General features: G+C 40.5%; 1 protein-coding gene across 3 annotated transcripts in view; it reads left to right on the forward strand.

Moving 5' to 3' along the window:
• SHOC2 (SHOC2 leucine rich repeat scaffold protein) overlaps nt 1–25,734 on the forward strand; it is a 63,139-nt gene that overhangs the window by 32,228 nt on the left and 5,177 nt on the right. For all 3 annotated transcript variants that reach the window (XM_027460483.3, XM_072039780.1, XM_072039781.1), the window contains exons 3-8: nt 5,695–5,832; nt 17,300–17,430; nt 20,811–20,999; nt 22,358–22,480; nt 24,305–24,442; nt 24,933–25,050. In XM_027460483.3, coding sequence (XP_027316284.1) covers nt 5,695–5,832; nt 17,300–17,430; nt 20,811–20,999; nt 22,358–22,480; nt 24,305–24,442; nt 24,933–25,050 — 837 coding nt within the window. The remainder of the gene's footprint in view (nt 1–5,694; nt 5,833–17,299; nt 17,431–20,810; nt 21,000–22,357; nt 22,481–24,304; nt 24,443–24,932; nt 25,051–25,734) is intronic.

Raw genomic sequence — 25,734 nt, forward strand, 5'->3', positions numbered from 1 at the left:
TGCGTGCAGCTGCGTTACTTGGTGCCTGCTCCATGCTGAATATATTCGCCTCCTGACTCGGTGACTGCTCGCTTGCAAAGCTTCTCAGCGGCGCTCTGAATTTCATTTCCCTTTTCTTAGCAGACCTGGCGATACGGAGAAACACTGTTTGTGTGTAAGAACCTCTTTTTCAGTTTCAGCAGTTTGAAAGTTGTGTTCCTGGGCTCAGCTGTCACGCTGCTGTCTGCGAATCCAGTGTCTAACGTGGTTAAAGCCCGGCGTTGGGAACTGAAGTGTAATAAATGCAGGTGTCCATATGCGTGTGCTGTTCCCTGGAAGTCACAACATGACTCCTTAGTTGATGCAGTTCTGGCCACTTTCTTGAGCTGCAGGCAGGGTGAAGAACTTGCTTTTGGCCACCTTCGGCTTCGGTGCCTGGCTTCTGATTCCCCTGGGAGCTCATGAGGGGACTCAGTTCTGTCTCGTCAGCTATTTGGCAAATTTGTCCTGGTTGCGTTGTTTTCAGACTGGCTTTATGATAACGACTGAGCAGTCCTGCCTCCTTGATCTGCTTGCGGAGCTTACTGGGAGGATGTCCTGATGGTATTGCAGGGAATGCTGACAGCTTGTTAGAAATCCAGCATTTTTTTAATATCAATGCTGCAATAATTTTAACTGCTCTAATACTTCATAAACGCTGAATAGAGGGGCACCCTGCCCTTGCTTAATGCGGTGGTATGTGATTAGCCTTTATTATTTGTGCACGCTGCTGTTCCTCCCTCAAAACGCACAGGGGCCAAGATCTGACCCCAAACTCATCCCCTCCAGGACCCCAACCCTCTGAGGCTGCGCTTGTCCTCCCCCAGCTCCGCGAGCTTCCCACCGCTTTGCTACGTGCCTGTCTCCATCCCTGTCTGCAGCCCTCGCTGAGGCTGGTTCCTCTGCCTATGTCATATGTTTAAATGGTTGTTTGAACACGTTTTTATTTGTATTCCTTCGCTGTTTATAACTGAAAGTAACAAAAAGTGTTTTTGCTGTTGTCTTGTTGAAGCTTGTTTTAGGCTTGATTTTTAGGCTTTTCGGTGAGCTTAGCTTCTGCATGTTTGAGCGGTTCCCATAGCCAGCTTCTGCTTTACACCCTGCAAATTTTAAATATTGCACTCTGCTTATTTATTTATATGAATATTGTAATTTTGATACATAACTAATTTGGAACCATATTAAGATTTCTTTCTTTCTACTCTGTAATTCTTCTGTATCGGCTGTATTTTTTCAGTAATAATTCAAAACAGCCCTTATTTTTAACTCTTAAGCAGTTAGTGACACACAGCATCCTGTCAGTTATAATGATGTACCCAACCCTTGTGTCCAGGGATAAGGTTCTGAAATTGCAGTTAATTCTTTTTTTTTTTTTTTTTTTTTTTTTTTTAACTAAAATCAGAACTCTTACCTCAAAGAGCTTTATAGACAGACTAAAAAAAGGAAAAAAAAAAAGGGGGGGGGGGAGGGGGGCTTGCTTCCCCCCCAGTCAGGGAACCTAATGAGAGATGAATGTTATGATTATGGGAAGTACTTGAAGTTTGTTCACAGCGTTGCTGATTTCGGATAATTGTTCTTAACAAATTAGATCACAACCAGAGCGCTGACGCACTGGAGTCAGGTTCCACTTCTGTTTGCATTCTCCTCTTCCTCGCGCTTTCTGTAGGAGTCTTGATCCTCCTGCTGTGTCATCTGGCCCAGGATTTATCATCTTGTGAAGGATTTCACAATTTTCAATCTGCTTAAGCATGGGCAGGCATCGAGTTAATCCGGAGGAAGACAGGTTATAGTGCCAATTCTCCTTGCCATCCAAGAGAGTCGCCCACCGAGGGAATTTGTGGTGGGAGACACCACAGCCCTTTTGATACCGACCTGCGCTATCTCCCTACGCTACTGTGAATTTGGGAAGCCTTTTCTATTGTTTTAATGTAGCTGTGTGCTGTTTTTAAATGGCCAAGAGGAATTTTCAGTTACGTAAGTCAGGGCACGTAGCTTGGCCCTCTTGTCATGACAGGCTTTCCAGGTTGGCCGTGTAATGGGGCTGCAATTCTGCCGCAGCGTATGGAAGGCACCGGGCTCCTCGTAACCCTGGGTTTTTCCAGCATGCACATTTAGCTCTGTCATACCATACCATTTACTCTCTGTGTACCTCTCAACAGCAGTCAGGTGATTGTTCCTCTCACTATTTTTGTTTTGAGCAGCGTACTTTGCTGTATTTTTAGCGGTGTTTTTAACTAGAAAGTAGTTGGGCATCTTCAAGACCTATTTTCTCTGAAAAGTAAATGTGAATTGTCTGAAATTTTTGTTTTGTAGACACTTCTGAATTATAAGATTTAAAAAAAAAACACTACATAATTAAGCCTTCTGTTTATGGAGAAGCTGTTTTATGTGTTTCATATGGACATTACTTCTACTTCAAAATTTCTTATTACCAAACCTGCTAGTACATGCAATTTCTGCCTGCTGTCTTGGCAGACGTTGGGTTTCAATAGCCTTTTATGTGTAGCTTGCAGAGCAATAGTGTTTTAAAAAAATAATAAAATAAATCCACCTCCAACCCTACAGACTTTCCTGGTTTGTTTTCTGGTTGTGGTGAGGTTGCCCATCTCTGCAGTGCCGTTGCGAGCAGTCTGTAGAGAATTCTTTCCTCACTACCTTTAGATGAAAATTTTGGCCATTACTTGTGGTGAAACGGCTCTGTTCATTTTTCCTGTCATTAGCTTTTCCCTAAAGTACTCCCTGCCCTTCTCCAGCGGTCCCTGGTGTCTGACCTTCCTTGGTGAAGTGATCCTGCTGGCCGGGTGAGGCTTATCTCCAGCTGTGAGCAGCACATTTCTAGCTGGGGTGGTCTTCAGTATGAACAACACCGTGAGTTCCTCACTTGTTAGCCATTTTTCTTCTTGTACCTGTGCAAATTTTTCCATTTGGAAGACTCTTTTTGATTTTTGACAGCCCCTGCTTTCGCATGCAGAGGCTGGGCTGTGCTGGCGCTCGCCCCTCAGCACATGCAGGCCGTGGGCCCCATGCCCAGGAGGCGTTAGAAGCTGAGCCTGATGAGCAAGGTTGGCCTCATCTGACACAGGGCCTGGCCAGCATTGCTTTATGAAGTACTGGACCCCTTGGATTCCCTATTCCTCTCTTCCTATGCTTATTCTTCCCAAACCACGCTGATTCCTCTGTTTTCCCTCCCTGAAGATCCCGTGGTAATGCTTGCAGTCCCCCGGGTCTCCTCCTTGCATCCCATGGGAAGCATCGCAGCCCCACTGGGCTTCCTCTTTGTGCCTGGTGGTGAGCCCCCACTGCGTTACCCAAACGTTTCTCCCTTTGCTACAAGAAGTGCATCTGATGGAAGAATTTTTTCTTTGTCCTGGAGAACAGCAGGATAAATGTACCTTGCGTGTTTTCTGGTGACTTGCAGGGTCTTGGTGTTGTGTCTCGGCAATCCACGTTGAAGTATTGAAAGAATTTCACTTCCCCTCCCCTCTCCTTCTGCCTTTAGGCTAGGAAGGACGTTTTGGTGAGCTGCTGTCAGACCACAAGTATTATTACATCCAAGAGCAAGATTCCTTACAGAGCAATGCGAACTAAAAGCTGAATAATAGATACCGAGAAGTATCACTTAAAATTGTTTTCCTCTAGTCCCTGCACTTCAGGATAGGGCTTTAACTTTAGCTTGACTGGCTACATAAACCTGAGCTTCTCTTTTTTTTTTCCTTCTTCCCAGAATTAGCTCCGAGATGTTTGTGGCAACACATATCTTGCTGTTGTCAAAGTTTTCAGCAGGTGCAAAAGGGAAACGCAGCAAATGGTACTGCAGAAATCCAACTCTCTCCTCAACTCCAGCAGATGTAGAGTGGGAAGAGTCAAGTAAATGAGAAATCAACGTGATGAAATGAAATTTGTGCCACATTGAGTTTGACATCATTGGTTTAGGTGTGCAGGGAAAACAAATGCAAACAAGATTGTCAGGGCTGAACTTCTGTAGTCGGGAGGTGAAAAATGCTGACCAAAAGTGCGATCAAAATTCTTGGGTTTTCTTATTAAAGATAACACAGGGTTCTTTTTGGTTTGTTTGAAGGGAGAATAAAGTCTTCCTCTAGCTTTTTCTCTTTCTACTGCCTTCTACACTTTGCCCACTTGTTTTCATGAATATCAAGCAGATGCTTCTATCACAGAACATCAACTCTTGCTCAGCCTTCTCCTTAAGTTTGCTTTCTTCTGCCTATTAATGGCATTGAATCGTGTGGTTGATGAAACACGATTGGATATTGACTCTGTGGTTGCCTGAAATACTCTTGAATGCTGACTTGAGAGGCGAGCACACACAGTCATGGAGGTGGTGCTTAAGCATTACATTTTCATGTGCCTATTTTCAAGGAAAAACATCCCAATTTGGGTCAATACATGCAGAAAATTGGGTCACTTTTGCATAAACTTTTTTGTTGGCTGTTTTTTCACAACTGTTTTCTGATCCTTAATAAGAGTTTGTGCTACCTGCAGCTCAGATACAGAGTCTTGAGTTCATTAATGTATTACAGTTTAATAAATTGTGATTTGTGATCCCCTGGTGATGTAATATGTAGACAGCCTACGCATCAGAACTTGCCCAGGCCAGGCCTGTGGGAAAATCCCTAAAGGATCACGTCAAAGATACAATACTGAAGCTTAAAAATAGACAGACACCCCTCAAAAGGAATTTGCTTCTTTTCCAAATTTGTTACTCACTCAGTGATGCTCTGATACACGAATACAGTGACCTTTACTGGATAGAGTTGAAGCTGTTCAAATCCTTTGCATTAATTTCACCTCCATTAGATCCAAAAAATATGAACACATGTACCTGGTACCTGCGTTTGGGCATGCACACACACTTTCTCCAACAAACCCAATGATCTGTTGCTCAGAATGCAGTGTTTGCTGTTCAAAGAGGTGAAACTGCTGTACAGAGAGAGCTGTGCCTCGTTGTGCTCTTCAGTTGGTATGTACGAACGAGTCAGGAGTGAAACAGAGCAGCAGTAAAGCTGCTCTTAGCTCTAAGCAAGTACAATCCTTTTATCCCTTTTAAGGCTTAACAGATAAGTCTTTTATTTCAAACTTTTATTGGCTATACCTGTGTTTACATATATATATTATATCGTAATCTGTATAAATAGTTTCTACAGTCATCTTATGATATGTTGCCTTTTCTTGATGACTGAAATGATTAAAAATAGCATTCAGGACTTTGGATGAGTTTTGTAGGGTGTCAGCCAAATAATTTTGATGTCTCTTACGCATTCATTTTGTGTCTGAACATAATTTATGCTATAAAAGCAGATTTGGTTTCTCATAATTCAATACAATCCACTTACTCCATCAGATTTTAAACTTCTGGGCAGCATGAAACAAGTGTGAGGAATGGATTTTGTGCTCCTCATATTCCACAGCTTGAAGTGTTAGAAGAAAATCGATAAATAAGATTTCTTTAGAGAATCTATAAAAAGCTTTATCCAAGTTTTTTTAAAAAAATGTCAATCAGATTTTAGATCTCACTGATAAAATTATCTAAGGCCTTAGTTTATATTCATAATTTTATGGTAGTAATATATTATATATATATTTTAGATCATCAAGAAAAATCTCTCCAGACCTGTACATTAAATAACTTCATGTTTTGATTCTCTTGTGTGCTTCTAGGTGAGCTGTGTAACCTCATAACGCTGGATGTAGCGCACAATCAGCTTGAACACCTTCCAGAAGAGATTGGAAGTTGCACACAGATCACCAACCTTGACTTGCAGCACAATGAGCTTTTGGACCTGCCAGAAACCATAGGTATGTAAGGCAGGCTGGGGAAGAGAAAATAAATCGCTATTTCAAAATGTTCAGTAAGAGGTGGGAATTTAAGACTAAGTGCTTGGTTGGCAGCTGTAGAATGACTGTTGTTCTGCTCAAGGCAACTTCACCATTGGGATTAGAAGCAACGTGTGCGTCTTACTTTAAATGTAGTTTCTAGTTTTTGGAATTATGTTATTAAATTTAGCTGTGGCACAGAGTCTGTGCAGCATTGCACAGAAGAAGGAGAGTTTTATACAGAAAAAAATCCTTCTAACCCTGATTTAAGGTGCTCTGTGAGCATGATGAAGTATTTGCAGCTTGTTTGTCCATTCTGTAATGAAATTAATTACGTAAAGGAACAAAAAGCTAAAAGTGTATTAGCTGAAGATAAATACTTTGATGGATGGTTTTAACTAACACCTTTGGCTAAAAGAAAATAAAACCAAAAAAGTAAATGTTTTCAATGAATTCTGTTTGCTTTATGCTTCTGGGTAGAAAATTAAAAAAGATTTCTTTTAAAAGAACTTCTCAAGTCAACAAAGCAATTATGCTGTAATGCAATAAAATACAGAGGGTTTGTGACTGAGGTTGGAAGGCTTTTTGGTCAGTTCCAGAATCTCATGTAGGAGATTCTCTAATTTAATCTGTTTTAAACAGATGGCAGAAAAAGATGCATGCTGTGATTTTAAAAAGACAAAAAAACAAGGCCATCATGATTTTAAGCCCTTCTTTGTCACCACAACATACTCAAAAGAATATACGTTATCACTTAGCCAATGTTTAATGTTCTTTAATGCGTAGTGAAGTGAATGAGCAGAAGAGTGAAGAACCACTTAAAAACACTCCAGCTTTTCTTTTAGCAGTAAATTGTTGTGTGTAGTTGCTGTGGCTTTTTTGATTAGAAAGTTTGACCTGAGCGGAGATTACATTGATGAACCATCCACTCTAGCTAAATTTCCTTCCTGGTTTGATGATATTTTTAAACTCTAGAGATCTTTTTCCATCTGGAATTTGCATCTAACTTACACAGTTTGTAAGCACAGCCTTTATTTCTATAGTTGTTTTGTAAATCTTACTGAAAACTGTTTTAAATAAAATTTACATGTACTGTAAATTTCATATTTAGGAAGAGAGTTCTCTGGATAAGCTGTTAATTATGGGAAAAAAAGTCTTCAGGCAAGTTGGTGGCTTCCATTGTGCTGGATGGTGCCAAAGATGTACCAAATTGTCTCATGGTTGGCAGTCACTGAGCTTCCTTGCTGTACAAGGAGAGGTCCTTGGGTGTGAGAGGCGCTGAGTTACTTAAGCTGTTAAGCCGTTCGTGATAGGTAGGAGATTGCTGACTGTGCAATCAAGAGAGTTTGGACTCTTCTATTTCTCTAGGAAGTTACTGTAAATGTAGGTTGCTTGCATTGAGCTTCTACCTGGTCAAACTGGATTTCGGCGTGTTTTCTTTGTTTTGTTTTCCCATTGCATTGTTTTTATAGTGTTTTAAAGTCATTTATTTTTAAATGCTCACAGATGTCTCTTTACACTGCTTATCGGAGCTGAACATCAGTGCTGTGTAGCTCAGCAAACCACCAAAGACAGATGAATAATTACAGCGCACTCTCCTGCCTTTAACTTCGCACTGGTTAAGCTTTTGTGCCACTGGAAAATCCCTCTTGTTTGTACTGATGAACGTGTCCAGTAGCTGAGCACTGTATTTAAGTGAAAACTGAACATCACAAATCAGTATTTGTGTAGCTCACAAATGGCCAGAACTGGAAACTTAAGGCAAAAAAAGTTGAGCTCCAACTTAAATGATAATGATCAACCTACATTTATGCATGTTACAGAAAAGGCAGTCGCAGCCAGTTCAGCAGCATTGGCTTTGTTTCTTAGTCATCACAGTTTTGGTTCAACATTAAAGCAAGTTGTGGCTTGATTTTTAGATTACAGCTTACTTTGCGGTTAGGATTGTTCAGCGAGAGAATTTGAGTACTGAGAAAAACACCGAGGACGTCTCCTGGCCCCGAGATGCAGGGGTTGGGCTGCAGGACGCCCTGCCCAGCCTCTCGGCCGCTCTCGCCAGTTCCTGCTTCTTCCCTCGCCCGCCGATACCTGCCTGGCACTGGGCATAGCTGGCATGTCTTGCAGCACCTTCCCTCTGCCGGGTTTTGGCATATTTGGTATATAAAACACTGTCAGTGCTTCCCTAACTTACTCAAAGCAGCGTGGGGGTCACATGCTTGGTACAGAAAAGACCAAACACATTTGCTCGTTATAAATATTTAATACGCTACGAGCCTCCTGTTGTGGAAGAGACTTTCCATTACTGCCAGATCTGTCCCCTCCTCCCCCACTGCCACCCATTTGATGGAGGCCTGGTTTTGCTCGTGAGGGATGTTTTTGTCAAGCTGCTTTGAAAAACCAGCAGCCCCTTTCGTTTTCTACTTCTCCTTCTCCCCCTAAAGAGACACCCCCAACAGAAAAGAAGGTGAAAAACAAACTTGGGAAATGCTTACGTTTACTGCTGCTCTATCTAACAAAGTTTTGGTTTTACCACAGAAAGATTCCTGGACATGCCAATAAAAAAAAAAAAGTTAATCATCATAAAAAGCTGTTTTTCTAGCTAGCAGTACCTCCTGAACCGAGGCGGCGTTGGAAGGCAGGGACGCCGAAGGGTGACACGCAGGGGAGTGGCCGGGAGGGGATTATGCATCAGCAGTGATTACAGAGGTAGCAGAGCCAATATATCCACTCTGTAAAAATACAAAGTTCTTTTCAGCTAACACTTTACAAGCATGCCTTCTTGCAGTAGCAAATGTCAATTTTAGATATTAGTCGTCAGGAAGTGACCTCATGTCTTGCTTTGCAGATATTGGCTTAATACATTCATATCTGTATCTCTGTTGATTGAAAATTGTAAAGTACTTTGTATATTAGGTCACTTCCTGGAAGAAAAATGAGCTTTGTGGAACAGCTTAGCACATTCCAAGAGTTTCAAGTCCTAGAATCAAAATCGTAGTGGGATATTAGCTTCTCCGGTGCTTTAATTGGAGATTGCCCCCCTGCCCTGGGTGTTTTCTGGGGAGTAGTGTGGCAGAGAAATTAAGATCTCATTTTATTTTCAGGGATTTATCTCTGTATTAGTACCTGGTACACTAAGAAGAGGGATTATCCAAAGCATATATACAAGGAGGTAAATTATCTAAATTAATAATTGGACTTTTGAGATAGCAAATTTGGGCTGGAAGAAAGTGTTTCTGTTAGGTGGCCACTGGCTTAAACTAGCTTAGAAAATGTGCTGCACATACTGCGTTGTGAGTGTTCGCTCTTTCTGGAGACTCTATTAGAGCATTCCCTATAAATGTTTGCAATTTCTTGTTTAAAAGCTCAGAAATGCTTGTTTGAGAATGTAATTTTGTTTCTGTTGAATTTCTGCTGTTAAAGAACCAGATTCTTCAACTGTTTTGTAATTTTCCACTTCTGTGTGTTTACGTGTGCAGCTTGATTATAGTCAAATGTGGCATGTTCATAGACATTTAAGGCAACAGACATTTTAATACGAAAAAGAATAGTCAGTTGTAAATGATCCAAAATGATGCTTTAAAAGCACAAAAAATTCTGTCACTGGATACACTTCCCAGTGTCTGACATGGCACCGTTCCTGAAATATGGTTAGGAGAAGGAGAGGCATATTCAAAGCCTAGAATTCGTGCCCTTCGCTACGACAGAAGATCTCAGAGCTGAAATCACAACGTTCATGAAAGCAAATGCTCTGGGGAGAAGCTTTGCTGCTGTTGTTGACATCGAGCTACAAACCATGCTTCGAGCTGCGTTACCTTCGGAGCACTGCTCTGCTTTTGTGCACGTGGTTGATAAAACCTGGGGACGGAGCTGCACAGCTCACACAGCTCGGGTCATACGACGTGTTGCTGACACCTTTAGGTCCCCAGAATTCCTCATAAAGATATTTCCCTAGACAAGTGAAACTACTTCAAATTTATTTCTTTATTTATTTTCTTTAAGTACAGCAGGCTTAGCAAAAGCTGGAGAAGTCTCAGTCTGAAACTTCTGCTCTTAATGAGAAGCAGGCGAGCACCGCCAGCCCTTGGTGGCAGGGCTGCTGCTCAGGAACCACGCAGCTGATTGCTTCTATTTCTTGCCCTCCTGGTGGAGCAGAAGGTGGGCACCAGCTTGGATGGCAATCTTCATGTCCTGAACATTGAAGCATGTACACGTAGTGCTTTGGTTAGGCAGGGCCTACGAGCGTGCAAAGCTTTCAGGGTGAAGCCCATTTCCAGTCTCAAAAGGAGAGAGCAATCTGGTCAGTGCTTATTGTTCTTGGACTGTGCTGTTAATGGAGCATTTAAATTAGATTCTGTTCATATTTGGCAATCACAATAAGCTTGCCTTTTCTCTACCTCCTCGAAAGCAGCGGCTCCCACTCTTCTCTTTCAGTTTTCAGGTTATTACAAACCATTGTTGGTTTTCAAGGTGTTCTCATAAAGGGGATGAAGCTTCTTGTTGTCTTCATTTCTAGAGTTAGTAAATACAAAGCAGTGAAACTGTCCCAAAATCTTGCATGGCATGGAGGTGGGAAGTGGGAAGTGCCTGCTCACTGCCTCCTGGGGGCTGAACTGAAGGGTATGGAGCAAAGCTGTGAGTTGCCAGCCCCCAAAGGATTAAAAGCAGCTTGCCCTTATTGCGATGGGTAGGTAACGCTTAGGTGTCAGTGTTTGCACAGCTTGTTGGGGATGAGGAAAGCTCGCGGGCTCCCAGGGCAGCATGACAGTTCCGAAGAAGAAAACTGCATCAGTTGCTGCTAACTCCAGGAAGTTTGCGAGCTACACGTTGTTGAATCTTCCCTGGGCTCCAGGGGAAGTTTCAGGGTGTGCTTTCCCTTTCCTTAGCTGCTTCTCTTGGCGTTGGCTGTTGGGCTTTTTTTTCTGGAGAGAAGATATTTGTGAGTTAGGTGTACATTGTTCTTGGTGGTTAACCTTTTTTGTAAAATTAATGCCTATATAAATGTTTTTAATGCTCACTTGAAAAGGAAAGTAAGATTGCCAAAGAAAAAAATAGTAAAATAAATTTCAGTTGCTTTGTGTTACATTTTTCTCAATTCATATTTCATACAACAACTTCACTGATAATCGAAAGCAAGTCCCGACTGTTGCTTTTGACTGTTGCAGTCAAGTGTTTTTGTATCATTTTCGTATCATTTTCAGCTGATTATAATTCCTGTTTTTGTTTCAGTAAATAATCTTCAGTGCAAGCCTGGTACATAATTCGATACACATGTATTCTGCTGTAAAAATAAGGCTTGCTTCTATTGGCTTATTAGTTCTGAGTTTATTGATTTGACCTGTATTTATGAAAACACTTCTTATTTTGTATTTTGGTTGGATATTCTTCCTGGTGAGACCAGGATGGGGACTGTTTATTTTAGCGAACGTGCATACCAGCACACGGTAATGAGATGCAGAGACCGGTATGGAGAGATGCGTTAGAACTGCAGCTCAGCATTTTCAGAGTGATTTGTATACCGTAGGAAGAAAAAGCCCATCATCTTATATGTAAGAAGCAGGCAGGAAGGAAGAGTGATTCAAAGGAATCAAGGCAAGCAGGTCTCTTAGCTAAGTGCATTTTGATGAACACATGTTAAAGGAAGTTGAATTTTCATGGCTTAAAGACAGTTTCAGAAACATGTCGCTCTTGTTCGTGCTCTCTTGCCTTATACAGGTGTTGTGCATAGTACACGTCAGATACTTTAGCCTCTGCCACTTAGTTTTTGCCAGTATCTTGCGTCTTTCACACATGCATTCTGCAATGATTTTGGTCTTGAATTTGTTCCGAGGATTTTGTTCTGCTTTCCACTTCAGCATGCTTGCTGAGATCAAGTTCAGGACGTCTTGCCTTGCCAGTGGCTTCTCACTCTAGCAGTGCTGGATGTCTGTAGGCACGTTGTGCTTGTGGAGTGCAAGTGAAGATCAAAATGGTTTATCTAACGCCTTTCATTTTGCTCCCCACCTATCAGGGGAAATGTTTGCCTTTCTGACAAGAGGTGAGACTGTAGTGACAGTGGTGTCAACATGTCAACAGCTCCTTTCACCTAAAAAATCTGTGAAACTGTTCAACAGTTGTCATGGAGTATGGCTGACATCTGGAAAAAGTAATGCATACTAAGCACAAAGTGTGCTATAGGCATCTTCTAGCTTGCCTTATGGCTATTTTAGGCTATGAGCACTACTGAAATGCTTGAACAGTGTTTAATTTCTATCCATAGTTGGCCACCTCTAGCTTGCCTAGTCTCTCCTTTAAAGTTTTCAACTCTTTAGGCCCTTGGTCCTACCTACTTGGGATTTTATAATTATTTTTTAACATACTTACTGAACCTCTTGTGGCTTTTTCTTCCATACTGTCATCTTTGTTATTTTATACAGCATGAAGGATATGCAGTGTTTTAAGGCTAATCAATGACATCTGGTCCCTTTTGCGGGTGAAATAATTTATCTCCCGTAGAAGAAAATTCCTTACTGATTTAAGTGAGCTGAGCTGTATGAAATCATACGGTGGTAATGTAAAATAAGTTCTTAGGCTGCTACTTAAGGCATGCAGAGTTTAGTCAAATCGAAATCGAAGAATATTTATCAAAGTTAGATCATCAAAAACACTCGTGAGCCATGTTTGTAGTTCAGTCTTGTGATTATCTGTTCCATGCCGAAGTTCATGTATACTTATTATCACAATCTTTAAGGGACGGGTTTTTGATGTGTGCAGCTCTTTTAGTTAAATTTGTGTGTCAGTGCTATCTGCAATAGGATTTTCTCTAGCAAACAGATTTTAAGTTGATCAGTAAGTTTCTGGTATTTTTAGGAAAAAGCAACTGGCAAAGTAGCTTGATGAACTAAGTTGCATAAATCAGGCTAATTGCTCAATGTTTTAGTAATGATACAGTAATATTTTGCACAAAGTAATGACCCTTCATCAAGGGATAGGGAATTTGAGGGATTATTTTAACTGAGGAAGGGAGAGAAAGAGGTCTGAATCTCAGAAAAAAAGAGCATTTGTCACCCCCTTTAGATGGTGCTGGTAAGACTTTGAAATAGGAATTTGGATTTCTTTATACTATTTAATGCTTTAGGTCCCGTTTCTCTTGATTTTGAAATACTCAAGGAAGAGATGTTGCTCCTAATTAGAGAACTGCTTCAGGTGGTCTTTCTAGAAGGCATGTTTAGGTGAGCGTGGTTTTCCACTTTATTTCAGTCTTCCCTTCTTTTGGGGATTAGCTTGCACTGAGTTTTTTCCTTTAACATTTGTGAGGTATCTTTAATAAAGATTTTAATTTAAACTAGAGTCCTATTTGTAGCAGTAGGATTTAATTTAATAGTTTTGGATTTACCTGCTTCCAAGGGACTTTGCATTATTTTCTGTGTAAATTTAGAGACCCCTATTCTCCTCAGTGAGGTGACCGGGAGTTGTGTGCTCAGGGCGCTTCAGGACTGAGCGCTGTGGGATGGGTGTCACACTGGGCAAGGTGAAGCCTGCTGCTGGGTGTCAGTACCTCTTGCCTGTAACAAAATACATCTGAAGCAATTGCTACAAAGGTGGCTGTGTGAAAAGTGACTCTTAACAGTGACTGTTCATGCAAATAGTTGAGCTAAGACAATTGTGCAGTGACTTCCTTGTGCCTGGTGTGAGTTCAGGGCTTAGGCTGGCTTTAGTATGACAGGGAGAATTACCTCTGAACAGGGTGATTGAGTTTACAAGCTCTTTTTTTGGAATGGGCTTCCTAAGAAACTCTTGGAAGGGTTTCTAGTTGCTGCTTTTTCTGCCAGTAGCTGCTTTTCAGTTGTGGTTATCAAACTGTTGCCTTCGCGAGCATCCAGTGCTGCGTCTTCTGAGTCACTGCCTGCAAGGGGCTGCTGGAGAGGAACCGCAGAGGTATGGTTTCGGTGACAAAAGCACAGCCGCAGATGCTCCTGATTGTCTGGCTGCCCCAACTGATGGCGATCGTCTGGTACCATCCGCGCCTCACTTCTGGCTCAGTAGATTCGGCCTGACAGCGTGCAAGCTGAGGGCTGAATGCAGTGCCACGTCACAAAACAGTAGCTAAACTGGAGAAGAGGTAGGGGAGCACTGGAGAAGAGGCCGATGAGGTACTGGGGAGCGGGGTGAGGAAGATGGCAGCAGGCCGTGCGGCGGGGCCTGCAGCCCTCGGCCATGCCTCCTCCAGGCCCCCCTCTGATAGCTGCTGGTGTCACTGCGGCTCCGGGCAGCAGAAGCAAAAGTCTGGAGGCAAAACTTCCTGATGGCACATACACATGTAAATCAATAAATTAATAAATCTGACCTTCGTTTTGAAGAATGCAGGCTTCCCATTTGGGCAAAAAAAAATAAATAAAATCATGGGGAGGAGTTTTGACATCTTGAGCAGAGGAAAGAGCTATAAGGAGCATCCTGTTTTGTGAAGAGGAGGCTGTGCTGGACAAGCCAAATCTTAACGAAATAAAAGCCGATCGGGGCTGCTCACCGTGGTGTGTTCATAGCGAGGTGTGAGCATGAACTCTGAAGGGGATGAAAAGATACCTGAGTCTTGTTGACACGAGACTAAATGGCAATGAGTTGGCCATAAAAAACTGGCTTGAAATTTGAAATCAGACGGTGGCCTGTGCTGACTGGGTCAGCAGGTACGGGACAGCCTTTCCAGGAGCAGGAGAGGCGCTGGAGATAAAGCTGCAGCTGAAATCTCGCTGCTTGTGTTGCCATTCCCAGGAAGAACCGACTGTATTATTGCTGTGCTGTGTGAAACAGTCACGAAAAGGAAGGACACGTAGGATGCGTATTCTTTTTTTCCTTGTGGTATGCCTTTCCCGTGGAGGAGAAAGATTTCTGGAGAAGAGAAAACAAGTTTATTGAGAAATGCTATTTATGATAAAAATTGCATTGAGAGCTGCTACTTATGCCTCCCTTCTGACAACGCTATGAAGACAGCCCATGGGTATCGTTCTCTCTTGGAAAATTAAGGCACAATTTGACTCTCTCTAACGGCTGCCTTGTGTTGTTTTTCTCAAATGCCACGTTGCTGGTAGGAATGGAGCCACAGCCACCCAACCTGTGCTCGCAATCTGGACTCGGCGCAGCGACGTCGTATTGCTAAGCAACAGTTGGCATCACGCTGGCTGCTTGAGCCGGGCCCTCTTTGTTCTCCTTCAGAGTGCCCGAAAAATCCAGACCAGCGTCCAGCTCAAGGTTTAAGTAGCGAAAAAAAATAAATTGGCGTCTTTATGTTGTGTAAAGTTGATCGCTTGTTTTGTAAGTGACGTGTTAAATAGTAATTCAGAGAAACACAGTCAGGGTGTGCTTTGTTCATCATAGAGCAGCGAATCCTAATGATTGTGGTGCTTTGCAATAGGATGTGCGTCTTGTGGAGCCAGGCCAGTGTCCTGTATGGACAGATCTTGCTGAAAATGGCATGAAATAGCTGCTTTGCTCATGAATGCGCATCTTGGTGCTAGTGGATTCTAGGTTGAAAGCAGGTCTTAAGTATTCTGCTAAGTGTGGATATGTACTGTAGGATTTAAAACCAAAATGTGACGACTTGTGCATCAGAGAGCAATATCGATAGCCCCAGGTTTCAAATGCCTTTTTTTGGTTAAGGGAAGACTTATTTTGCTGCTTCCGTCAAATAAACTGTAGACTTGCTCAGAAAGAAAGCACTTATAAATAAAAATCCCAGGGGGAGATGATGTTAGTTAAGCAGCTCCAGGTGGCTACCTGTTGTTTAAACTTCTGTTTAGTTTTTGACAATACCAAGTGGAATTTGTTGCTAAGCTCGTTAGCTAGGCACTAGATACACACCGAAAATTTGTCATCTTTTCTTTCTTGCTTTGTAAGACCTGGAAATTTTTTTCTATGGGAGGCTTTTTTGGACTTTTTTGCCCCTCACTGTTCTTACGAATCTCCTTTTTAGTAACTGCAGTGAATCATTCAGCATTTCCAGTTCTCAGTTTTTATTAGGTACGCTACCAGTCTAACCACTCCGTGATTTAGGGTCAATTCTTACTGTATGTTTTCACCAGTCCAGAGTACTTCAAGAAAGAGGTATTTTGCCATTTCCTTTGCTCAGACTTTTTGTCTGTCTAGTGCATTTCATACACTAATTTGCTTCTTCATTTGCTGTGTTCCCATCACCTTTGTAAAGTTCATATGTATAGACATTAATATATCCTTCAGTTAATGAGGAATTGCTCAGACTATACATGAAAGGCTCCCTTCATTTTTTTTTATTTGTATTTTTAAAAAATTTTTGGTTATTCTTGCTACTATTGAATCTTCTCTTCCTTTTATCGTGTATCTTTCTGGTACTTCAGTATGCAAAAGAAGGCGTAAGTTGTCTCACAGGTGGTTGTAAAAATGTAAAATAGTATAAAATAGTGAACGTTTTGCAAGGACTAAGTGTGTGAATTTGTTTCAGTAGCAGAAGCTTATGAACATACACGTGCACAAACGTGTTTTCTAAGCACATGGATGAGACAGAAGGCTTTGCACTGTTCTTCATACTATTTGCCAGATGATTTTTTAGAGGAGTTTTGCGCCTTATTACTTGCAGGAGAGTACCAGATGCCCCAGGACTGTGTAGGTCAAAGACATTCTTAAGCACTTGATTTTGACCCTGAGAGTTTGTTCGCTGTCAAAGGTGAGAGCTAAAGGGATCTTCACATAGGAAACTTTCAAGATGCAAGCTTCTCAAGGTTTTTTCTCTGGACAGAAATACAGATCAGCAGGGACTGTCAGCCTGGCAATATTCAGAAATATTTTTAAAGCACTATTGTCCAGATTTTTGCAGACTTCTCCCAGACTTTTCCCTCGGTATCATTTGAAAAACTTGGAAGGTTTTTTTTTTCTTTTTTTCCTTTTTTTTTCCGTCATCACTTCTTAAGGACTGTGTTGCTTTTGGAGGTTAGTAGAGCCTTGGTGTTGTGTGGTTTTCCCCCACCCCCCTCACCCCCTGTAGAGGAAATTGTTTTGCCAAAACCGAAGCCATATGAAGTATGCCCAAGTTCTGGTAATATGAGTCATGGCATTCAGTGATGCTATGTGTAAATTCCTTTTTTTTTTTTTTTTTTTTGAAAAACAAAAGTTGTTTTGGGGATATTGAAAACGACAGAGTTCTTTGGTAGAAATATCAGGATAGGACACTTCTCCAGTAGGATGCAGGCTTTCCTTTTCCTTGCTTACAGTATCATGTACAAGTTAAGAATAACACAAGGCATGTACCATTACTTCTGCATAGTTGGTGTCAGCATTGGAAAGCACGGTAAGCTATGAATGTCCTGTTTGGGGATGACAGCTCCTTTTCACCCTATGAAAAGTTTGAAGTGTGAAGTATGAGACTACAGAAGAATCAGAAGTCAAACCATTTTCTGTTCCTTGGTGTTAATATAATGATGTATTAATAACTGTTTCCTCCCTCTAGGAAATCTGTCTAGTCTAAGTCGTCTTGGCCTGAGGTACAATAGGCTGTCAGCAATTCCGAAGTCTTTAGCAAAATGCAGTGAACTTGATGAGCTGAATCTGGAGAACAACAACATTTCTACTTTACCAGAGGTGAGAGTTACAGGGGAGTGGGTTTGGGAGGGAATGCGTTATAAGGCATCTTTGTTTTGTAGAGGATTTGGAACATGTCAAATAACTTCATTTTGCCTCGCGACTCTGAGGAATACCCTTTGTTTTAATCTACACGTGTAATGTGAAATATTGCAATTCTGTACAAGTTCTTCTATAGTATTTAGATATGCCTACGTCACACAGCTTCTGTCAGAAGTAGGAGTAGTACGTGTGGTTCCCATCATTTGAGCTGTATAAGAGATGTATCGTGGAAGAAGTGGAAGTAGAAAAAAAGAAAAAAAAGATAACTATCCCTAATTGAGGCAAGAATGACCTTTAAGAGAGTGAATAAAGTGTGCTTGCAGCTACTTACTTGGCTTTAGCATTCTCATTTTAACATGGAGAACCATATGCTGTTGGCACTGATGGGGTAGCATCCAGCAACTCATTGATGCACCTTTCGTAAGTCACAAAAAAATAAAAATTTCCATAACGTTTCAGTTTCCAGCAACTCTGCAAGCATCACAGACAAGGGAGGAGAATCAGTTTTCATGCTTTTCATAGTCATTGCACTTGGTTGTTTTACCCTGGTCTCTTGCTTCAAGCTTAGTGTGGGAGCAAAGAAAAAGTTCATTGTTAGAAGTTCTGGAGTCACCTTTTCAGTCTCTTCAGGCAACACATTTCCTGAATGGAGTGCTTTGTTAACGCTGAGGTGGAGACACAAGTCCTAGTCCCCAGTGCATCTTTATATTTGTCTGTACTCCTTCTCAGAAATTCCCTGAAACTCGCCTCATTAACCTTCAGTTTCACAGTCCTGGATAGGTGTGGTAGGTGGTTACAGACCATTTTTTCAATACAGTTTTGGTGTCTGCATACTTTGAAACTATTTATGCTGCTGCGTTATACGTCTCATCCTGATTTTTTTCCTTTTCATAATTTCATGAGACTGATTTATCAGGGCAGCAGATCGTAAGATGCTTGACTGCATGCATTTGGTGCTAGTAAACATTTAGAGGAAGTGTTTGAATGGAAGCATTAGTGCCTGGGCAGAATTGCTTGGACAACAGAAAAAAAAAATCTGATATGATTTATTCTTATTTTGGATGTTTCTTCCATTGATTTAGAACTGTTTGGAGATTAAAGCTGTGAGACAAAGCATAGAGTTTATATTCTCTTCTGTTTTAATGGTGGTCCAGACTGCTTTCCTAAGCTGAAAAAAGAGAGAGATTTCTACAAATCACTAGCATCAAAGAGTTATATAAAAACTATACATACAAGAAAAAAATAAATACATTTACAGTTAAATTTGGAATTAGGCAAAGTATTCGTAGTAACAAAATGTCACGACCTTTTTCTGTCAGATAAATTTTTAAACTCAGCAATGATAGACTGGAGACCCAGAATTTAATAAATGTTTGGATAAAGCTATCATTTAAGGAAATGCCACTGAGTGAAAGCCACCAGGCTGCTTTTAAAATGAGGACTAAGCTAGCTCTTCCCACCCAGACATATTATAAAATATTGCAGTGTATTAAAGTGTAATTACAAAAAGGTAATGTGAAGATGATTGCTTGTTTTTGAAATATGTTCAGTCCTAATACAAAACTATTTGAGACCACACTGACTTCTTCACGTATTTGCCAATAATTTTTTAACACCTAAGCAGCTACCTTGCAGAATTGTATAATTTATACTGTAATCAGCTTAAAATAAAGCGTTCCTTGCTATAATACAAAGAACTGTATTTGCTGAAGAAACTTTGGAATTTCAAAACATAGCTGAGGCTGCTGACACAACGCCTAATAAATATTTTATCTTAAAAGGATGGGCTGGGAGAAGGCAGCACTGCCACAGTTTTCACAGACATGAGAGCATTGTTCTTTTTGTGCTGCCAAAGCTCTCTTGCTTCCTTCAAATGTGTTTAATTACTCTAGGCTATTAGAGTGTATTAGCTAACATTTTTAATATTTTTTGTATAGATGCAGAGTTGAAAAATTGGCTTTAGGAAATGCCAAGATCCATTTGAAGCCATAAAGTGTTTCTGTAACAGAGCTCAGGGACTGCCTAACCCTAGGACAAAGAATATCGGTTAAGTAAAGTATAGCTAGAAGCAGTATTTCCCAATCAGAGGTTGTATTAGTAAATTATTAGGTTTTAATGACTAATACTGATTTATAGATCCATTATTTTGTCTTTAGGGGAAACCTGCTTTATTGATGCTTACTGAGATGCCCCCAGAATTGTATTTTGGTGCTTAAAAGTTTTAGCCATGACTTGTAGACTATTCCCTATTTAATCCCGTTTTACTTACAGCAATGTTAATAAAGAGTTTAGAAGAGAAAACTGACCAAAGCTTTCCTGATGAAAGCAGCAAAACCATCTTCTTAAAGTTTTTACAGTGCGTGTAGCAGTGTAAGTGCAATCTAGAAATTCTGACACTAGAGGTACGGTTGGAATCATTATCTTGTTACTGCTCTTTCCTGATTGCAGATGTTGCATTATTTATGGTACGTAATGCCACGCACAAATCTCCAGTTCCTGCAATGCTTAAGCAAATAGGGCTGAATTCAAGTTGGCATGGTAATAAGCAAAGGTGACACTTTCAGCAGGAATTTAGCTCTCATTATTCATCCCTGTGGTACCAGCAATGTGCTTGGTGCATAACTAATGGGTAAACCCTACGGTCCGTGCTGCTGAGATTTCAGAGTCAGCTTAGCTGAGGAGGGGTACAGTGGGGCTGTGCACTCAATGGGCAACCATTGCTACCTCCAGGCCTTTTTCTTCTCTGAAGAGAGATGAAAAGAAAGGTGGAGTAATAACTATTTAGGAGTATTTTGGAAATAGGAGGAAAAAAAAAAGGGATTTTGAAAGCAATTTCCAAAGGAGGTATCCGATACACATTTGAAGAGCAGCGTGTGCTGTTGGTACCTCTTTGGTCTGAGTTGTGAGCAGAGGTCACAGCTAAGAGATGAGAGGCTCAGTGCCATGGGCTGTACATCCCCAGAGCCAGGACGTCTGATGGGGGCATGCTGCTGGCTGCGCTTCTTGGGCTTCTGTGCCCAAGAGGTAGCAAGGTGTGATTGCAAAATTCCTTTCCAAGGAAAACCTACTAAACTTGTGCTTTCAAAGGTGGTGTCTTTGCTTTTGTGTATATATCAGTGTATAAGGAAAACGGGGGAAATAAGGTAAAGGGTGATGGCTGTGACGGGAGATTGCTGCTGATGGAAGTTTTATCAAATCTAACGCTGATCTGTGTGTTGCAATGTGTATTTGGGGGATAAGCTTTGGGGGGGAGCATTTCCAAGTAGACCCTTGAAGGAATAGAGCTGTATTCAAATAAATCTGTCCTAAGTTCCCGGGTGGTTTTCTTCTCTCTGCAGGGTCTTTTATCCAGCCTTGTCAAACTGACTAGTTTAACGCTGGCCAGGAACTGCTTCCAGTCCTATCCTGTGGGTGGCCCGTCCCAGTTCTCCACAATCTACTCTCTCAACATGGAGCACAACCGCATCAATAAAATCCCCTTTGGAATTTTCTCTAGAGCTAAAGTATTAAGTAAGCTGAACATGAAGGTGAGGCACAGAAACATGCTGCTGTTTGTAAAATCAATGAGGAGCACTGTTCCCTATTCCCTGAGTTCTGGCAAGCCTAACGATTTAAGAGATGAATTTATCGTGCTCAAGTGGGCACTGCTGCTGTTAGACATTGAAACCATTCTGGATTAGTTTAAAAATGGACTGTCAAAATGTTATTGAGTCGGCTGTATTTCGGTAGTTAATCTTTTGTCACATTTGCTGGAGTCTGAATAGTAACAAAGTGGCTGCAAAGTTTTCAAATAATCATCTAATAAGATGTGAACGTGTATTGCAACTTATTTAAAACAAAATTATGTAACGTTTTTAAAATATATTCTTTTAAAACCTAAGTTTGGAGCATGCAGGAAAAAGGACCTTTAAATCTGTGCTATGAACATGTAGAGAACAGAGTGAAGAGAAACAGGGAAAAGATAATATTTTTCAATAAATGGGTTTATGTTCTTGCAACAAATTATTAAAAAAAAGTTTCAGCAGTAATTAAGCTCAGCAACTATCTTAGAAAACTGTTGGCACACATGTATTTTCAGTTGCATTATTACTAGTTTTTGCAGCACGTATGCATCTGTAACTTTGCATGTTTACCAGGACTTTGACTTTGTTTTTTGAATATACGGTGTCTGATCTAAATCATAGGAGCATTTTGAGTAGTAGGATGTTTAAATTAATTTCAGATGATTTTACTCTGGGCATTAAGGTATATTTCCATTGTTTCATTCTTTTTTTTTTTTTTTTTTTCATTCCCCACCTCCCCTAAACCACATGTATCTGTTGATTTCAGACTGAGCTATGAAGCTCTGCTGGCTGTTCCCTGTGTCCCAGCTCACTCAGCCACGTAGTCAGAGCCTTGAGTAATATCTTTGCTTTTGTAGTTTTGTAACGACCTCACTTTTTTTGTGGTTGTTAAATGGTTGGAAGAGGTGGTGTTGGATTTTTTTTTTTTTTATCAAGCTCCATGTATGTTTAGTATTTCAGCATTGCTGATAGCAACTTTGTAAGTTATGGTGAGTTCTCTGTCCTTTTTTCTCTCCGTTGTATACAGCAATGAAAGGGAAAAACGTTTTAACTACTGGGACGTGTGATCTTGGGAAATACTTCTGATTTTAAAACGTGACTTCATGTTAGTAACATAGAATCTACTGTAGATTGTAACTGTAGATTGGAGGGCAGTTTTTTATTAAAAAGGGGGGGGGGTAGTTGTCACCTTTTTATTCTTCTGATTTAATTATCTACTATTTTGTTGCGAAGTATTTTATAAGCCATTTGTCTAATCTCTCAGAAGCCTTGCTGACATCTTGCAAATGCAGACCCTAAATGTTTGATATGTTAAATCACAGGACAATCAGCTGACCTCTCTCCCGCTGGACTTTGGAACTTGGACTAGTATGGTAGAACTGAACTTAGCAACTAACCAGCTCACAAAAATCCCTGAGGATGTGTCTGGGCTTGTTTCTCTTGAGGTGAGAAGAATATAAATGAACAGCTACTTGAATCCCTGCAAATAAGTGTTTTCTACTACAGGTATAAGTAATGTTATTTTGGGTCAAATAAGGCCAAGTGAATACATGTAGGTATGGCATTTAAATAGGTTTATTTGATCTGTTTTTGGTTGTTGTGACTAGCTTTTTGAATGTTGTGCTTTAGACTGTGGATGAATGTGCACAAAGGGATATTGCATACATATTTTTAACTATATAGAAAGAAAACTTTTCAACAGAAAGTTATTGCTGGAAATTAAATGGCTCTGAATTGAGTATAGTTCTTGGAGACACCAGCATGGAAACAGAGGGGGTCAGAAAAACATATTGAAATGGTCTTCAGTCAAAAGTGGCTCAAACATAGCCCTGTGAACCTTGTAAGTAGTCAGGTGGGAATTCTCCTCAACCCTGAAGGGGTAAGAGCTCTGTAGGTGGAAATCATGAACTACACCTGTCTTGTCCCCTAGACCTGTTTCTCAAGGTACCATCAGCAGAGATGGTCAAACTTAATAGTCTTGGAGGGACATAAGAATAGAGGTGCTTGGTGGGGCAGCTCTGACATCTTATTAGGGGACTTCACAGCCTCTGTGAGCCAATGGATAAAGTCTGCTAAAGTACTTTTTCAAATACTGTTTTTGAAATTGCAAGTTTTCAGTGTGGTTGCTGCTCTGAATAATTAATCATTTGTTTAGTCTGAGGTAAAGTTGATATGGCAGAGCAATAGTGCTTTAGTAGCCCAGTTTTCTTTAAGTTAAGGCTCAGGCTGATTGGACTGGGAAGTTGGTAATCTCTGACAGCTGGATTTGTGGGTGGTCTGCTAGCTGCAGAAGCTCGAGAGCTGTGCAGTCCACAAAACCATTAGTGCTATCTTTCTCTGTAATTAAAGAATCAAATACAAAGAGCTATTTGGGCAGTGTTTACACAAAAGTGAAGGTTCCCACAGCAGTGCTAAGTCAGCTGCCTTGCATGTAGGTAATATTTTCTGTTCCTGCCTTTGTTTGTAGATATGCGATTAGAGCGTTATTATTCCTACTGTTGTGTATCTTAACACGTAAAGGAAGGCCACTGTAACACTGCTTGTGCCAATGCTAAATTTTTTGGTTTTATTAATTTTCATTTTCACTTTGATTTTATCCTTGTTTTCTGTTCTGTTCCTGCCTTCAGTGTTTCCAGGCTCCACAAAGCTAGTGAAAGTGAGATTGTTGAACCTTGGCATTTGAAACTGTCCAGCCTGGCAGGGATGAGCCTCTGCTCTTTCACGCTTTTGTTTTGACCTGCTGTGTTAAATAACTAGATAATAGCATTGTTTAATCAGTGATTACCTTACTGCTCGCTGTGTTATTATGAGGCTTGGTTGTTTCTAAGGACTGTTAGGTTTGTCTGAAGCTAAATGGTTTACTAGTATAACTTGTGGCTCGATGAATAACTCTGTTAGTTGACATTGCAAATGAGGCTACGTTTGCTGAATGTAGGATATTTATAATCCAATTTAGAAAGAAGGAGAAACATGAGAAGATAATATTCTAGTAGGGGTGAGTGTGTGGTAGGAGACCATTTTAGAAAGCCAATGGATATCTACACAGTGTTCTGCTTAGGTGCTCTGATCTGTACATTCACTTACTGCTACTCCTACTTAAAAGGGCATAGGGAGAGAAGGAATAATTTGTTCATAATTTGTCTGTACACTAATCTTGGACTTCATTACTTAAGAATTTAAACAATCTTGTCTTGTTATATTATTATATAGCCTGTCTCCTTGTTTACTTATTGCATTGCTGAAATTCTTTTTTTTTTTTTTTTTTGAAGGTTCTTATATTGTCAAACAATCTCCTAAAAAAGCTTCCCCATGGAATTGGAAATCTAAGGAAACTCCGAGAGTTGGATCTAGAGGAAAACAAACTGGAATCCTTGCCAAATGAAATAGCTTACCTCAAGGATCTGCAGGTGAAACAATAATTGGCAGAGATAAACATCTTATGTCCTTTATTTACACCATACTGTTTTAATTACAGCTAGTTTGGTGAAGCAAACTATTCTGGATGGATATAGAACCAATAGTTAAGAATCTTTCACAACTTCCTCCCCAATCTGTCCCCACTATTTCTTCCCCAGATTCATTAGCTGATTTTGAACAAACAAGTTTTAAAGAGTTTTACTGTGTTGCACTATGAGTACGATACTACAATGGGAATAGCTTCTGTGGTTTCAGTCATATCCATGAAAACTTTTATGTTTAGGATGGAAGGTGTGTGTTTTAATATTATGTACTGTTACGTTTTTATGTTTAGTGATGCCTCGTAGAGTTCTGAAATGTTGGGATGTAGGAATTTTCAAATGCTCGAGATAGAACCCACCACGTTATCAGCCATGTATCTTGTTTTTTGCTGTTATTTTAAGGCACAAGTTAACTTTTAAAAATGTGTTTTTTCCTTAGAAATTGGTTCTGACTAATAATCAGTTGACCACCCTTCCAAGAGGTATTGGTCACCTTACCAATCTAACGCACCTTGGGCTTGGAGAGAATCTTCTCACACACCTTCCTGAGGAAATTGGTAAGACCTATTTTTTTTTTTTTGATTGTTTTATGCAGTGTGGCTGAGCAAAAGCAGTTACCGACACAGAAGATAGGCATCTACTGTGCTCACAAGTAGAGCTACAAAATTCATGCGAAACTTCCAGATATACACAACCTGATGTGAAAGATGTGCCACTGAAAAAGCACTATAAGTGTATGATACTTATCTCGCTTCAGCAAGCTGTAGTGAAATGAATGGTCTAGCTTTTTTGAGTTGTTTTGCAGAGAGCTGCCAAATGCACGCTAGCTTGGAATGGTGAGATGCCATTTATCCTCAAATTCTTCCACAAGCTGCATGCTATTGATCACCTCACAAAACTATTCTTTTTCTTGGAAAGAGGTCAGTGTTAGAAAATACACAAGTCCTATTCTAATTCCATGGTGTAGACTAAAACCTTGTGTAAGGTATAGGCAGCTGAAGCAAATGTTTCTGCTGATAATTCCTCTGCACACACTTCTTTTTCTAAAGCATCATGCTGTATTTCACCTTAAGTAGATAAGAAAAGTTAGCAAGGAGATCTACAGAAAGTAGGGGAGGAATAGATTAATTCTTTCTGTTTACTTGAGACATCCTGCCCTGGCTGCTACTCTTTCTCTCAAGGGAAATGAAATAGTTTGTTAGATTATAGATGTGTATGGTATGAAAGATGGGAAAGTGGGG

Source organism: Anas platyrhynchos, chromosome 6 (assembly GCF_047663525.1).
Source record: "Anas platyrhynchos isolate ZD024472 breed Pekin duck chromosome 6, IASCAAS_PekinDuck_T2T, whole genome shotgun sequence".
NCBI lineage: Eukaryota > Metazoa > Chordata > Aves > Anseriformes > Anatidae > Anas > Anas platyrhynchos.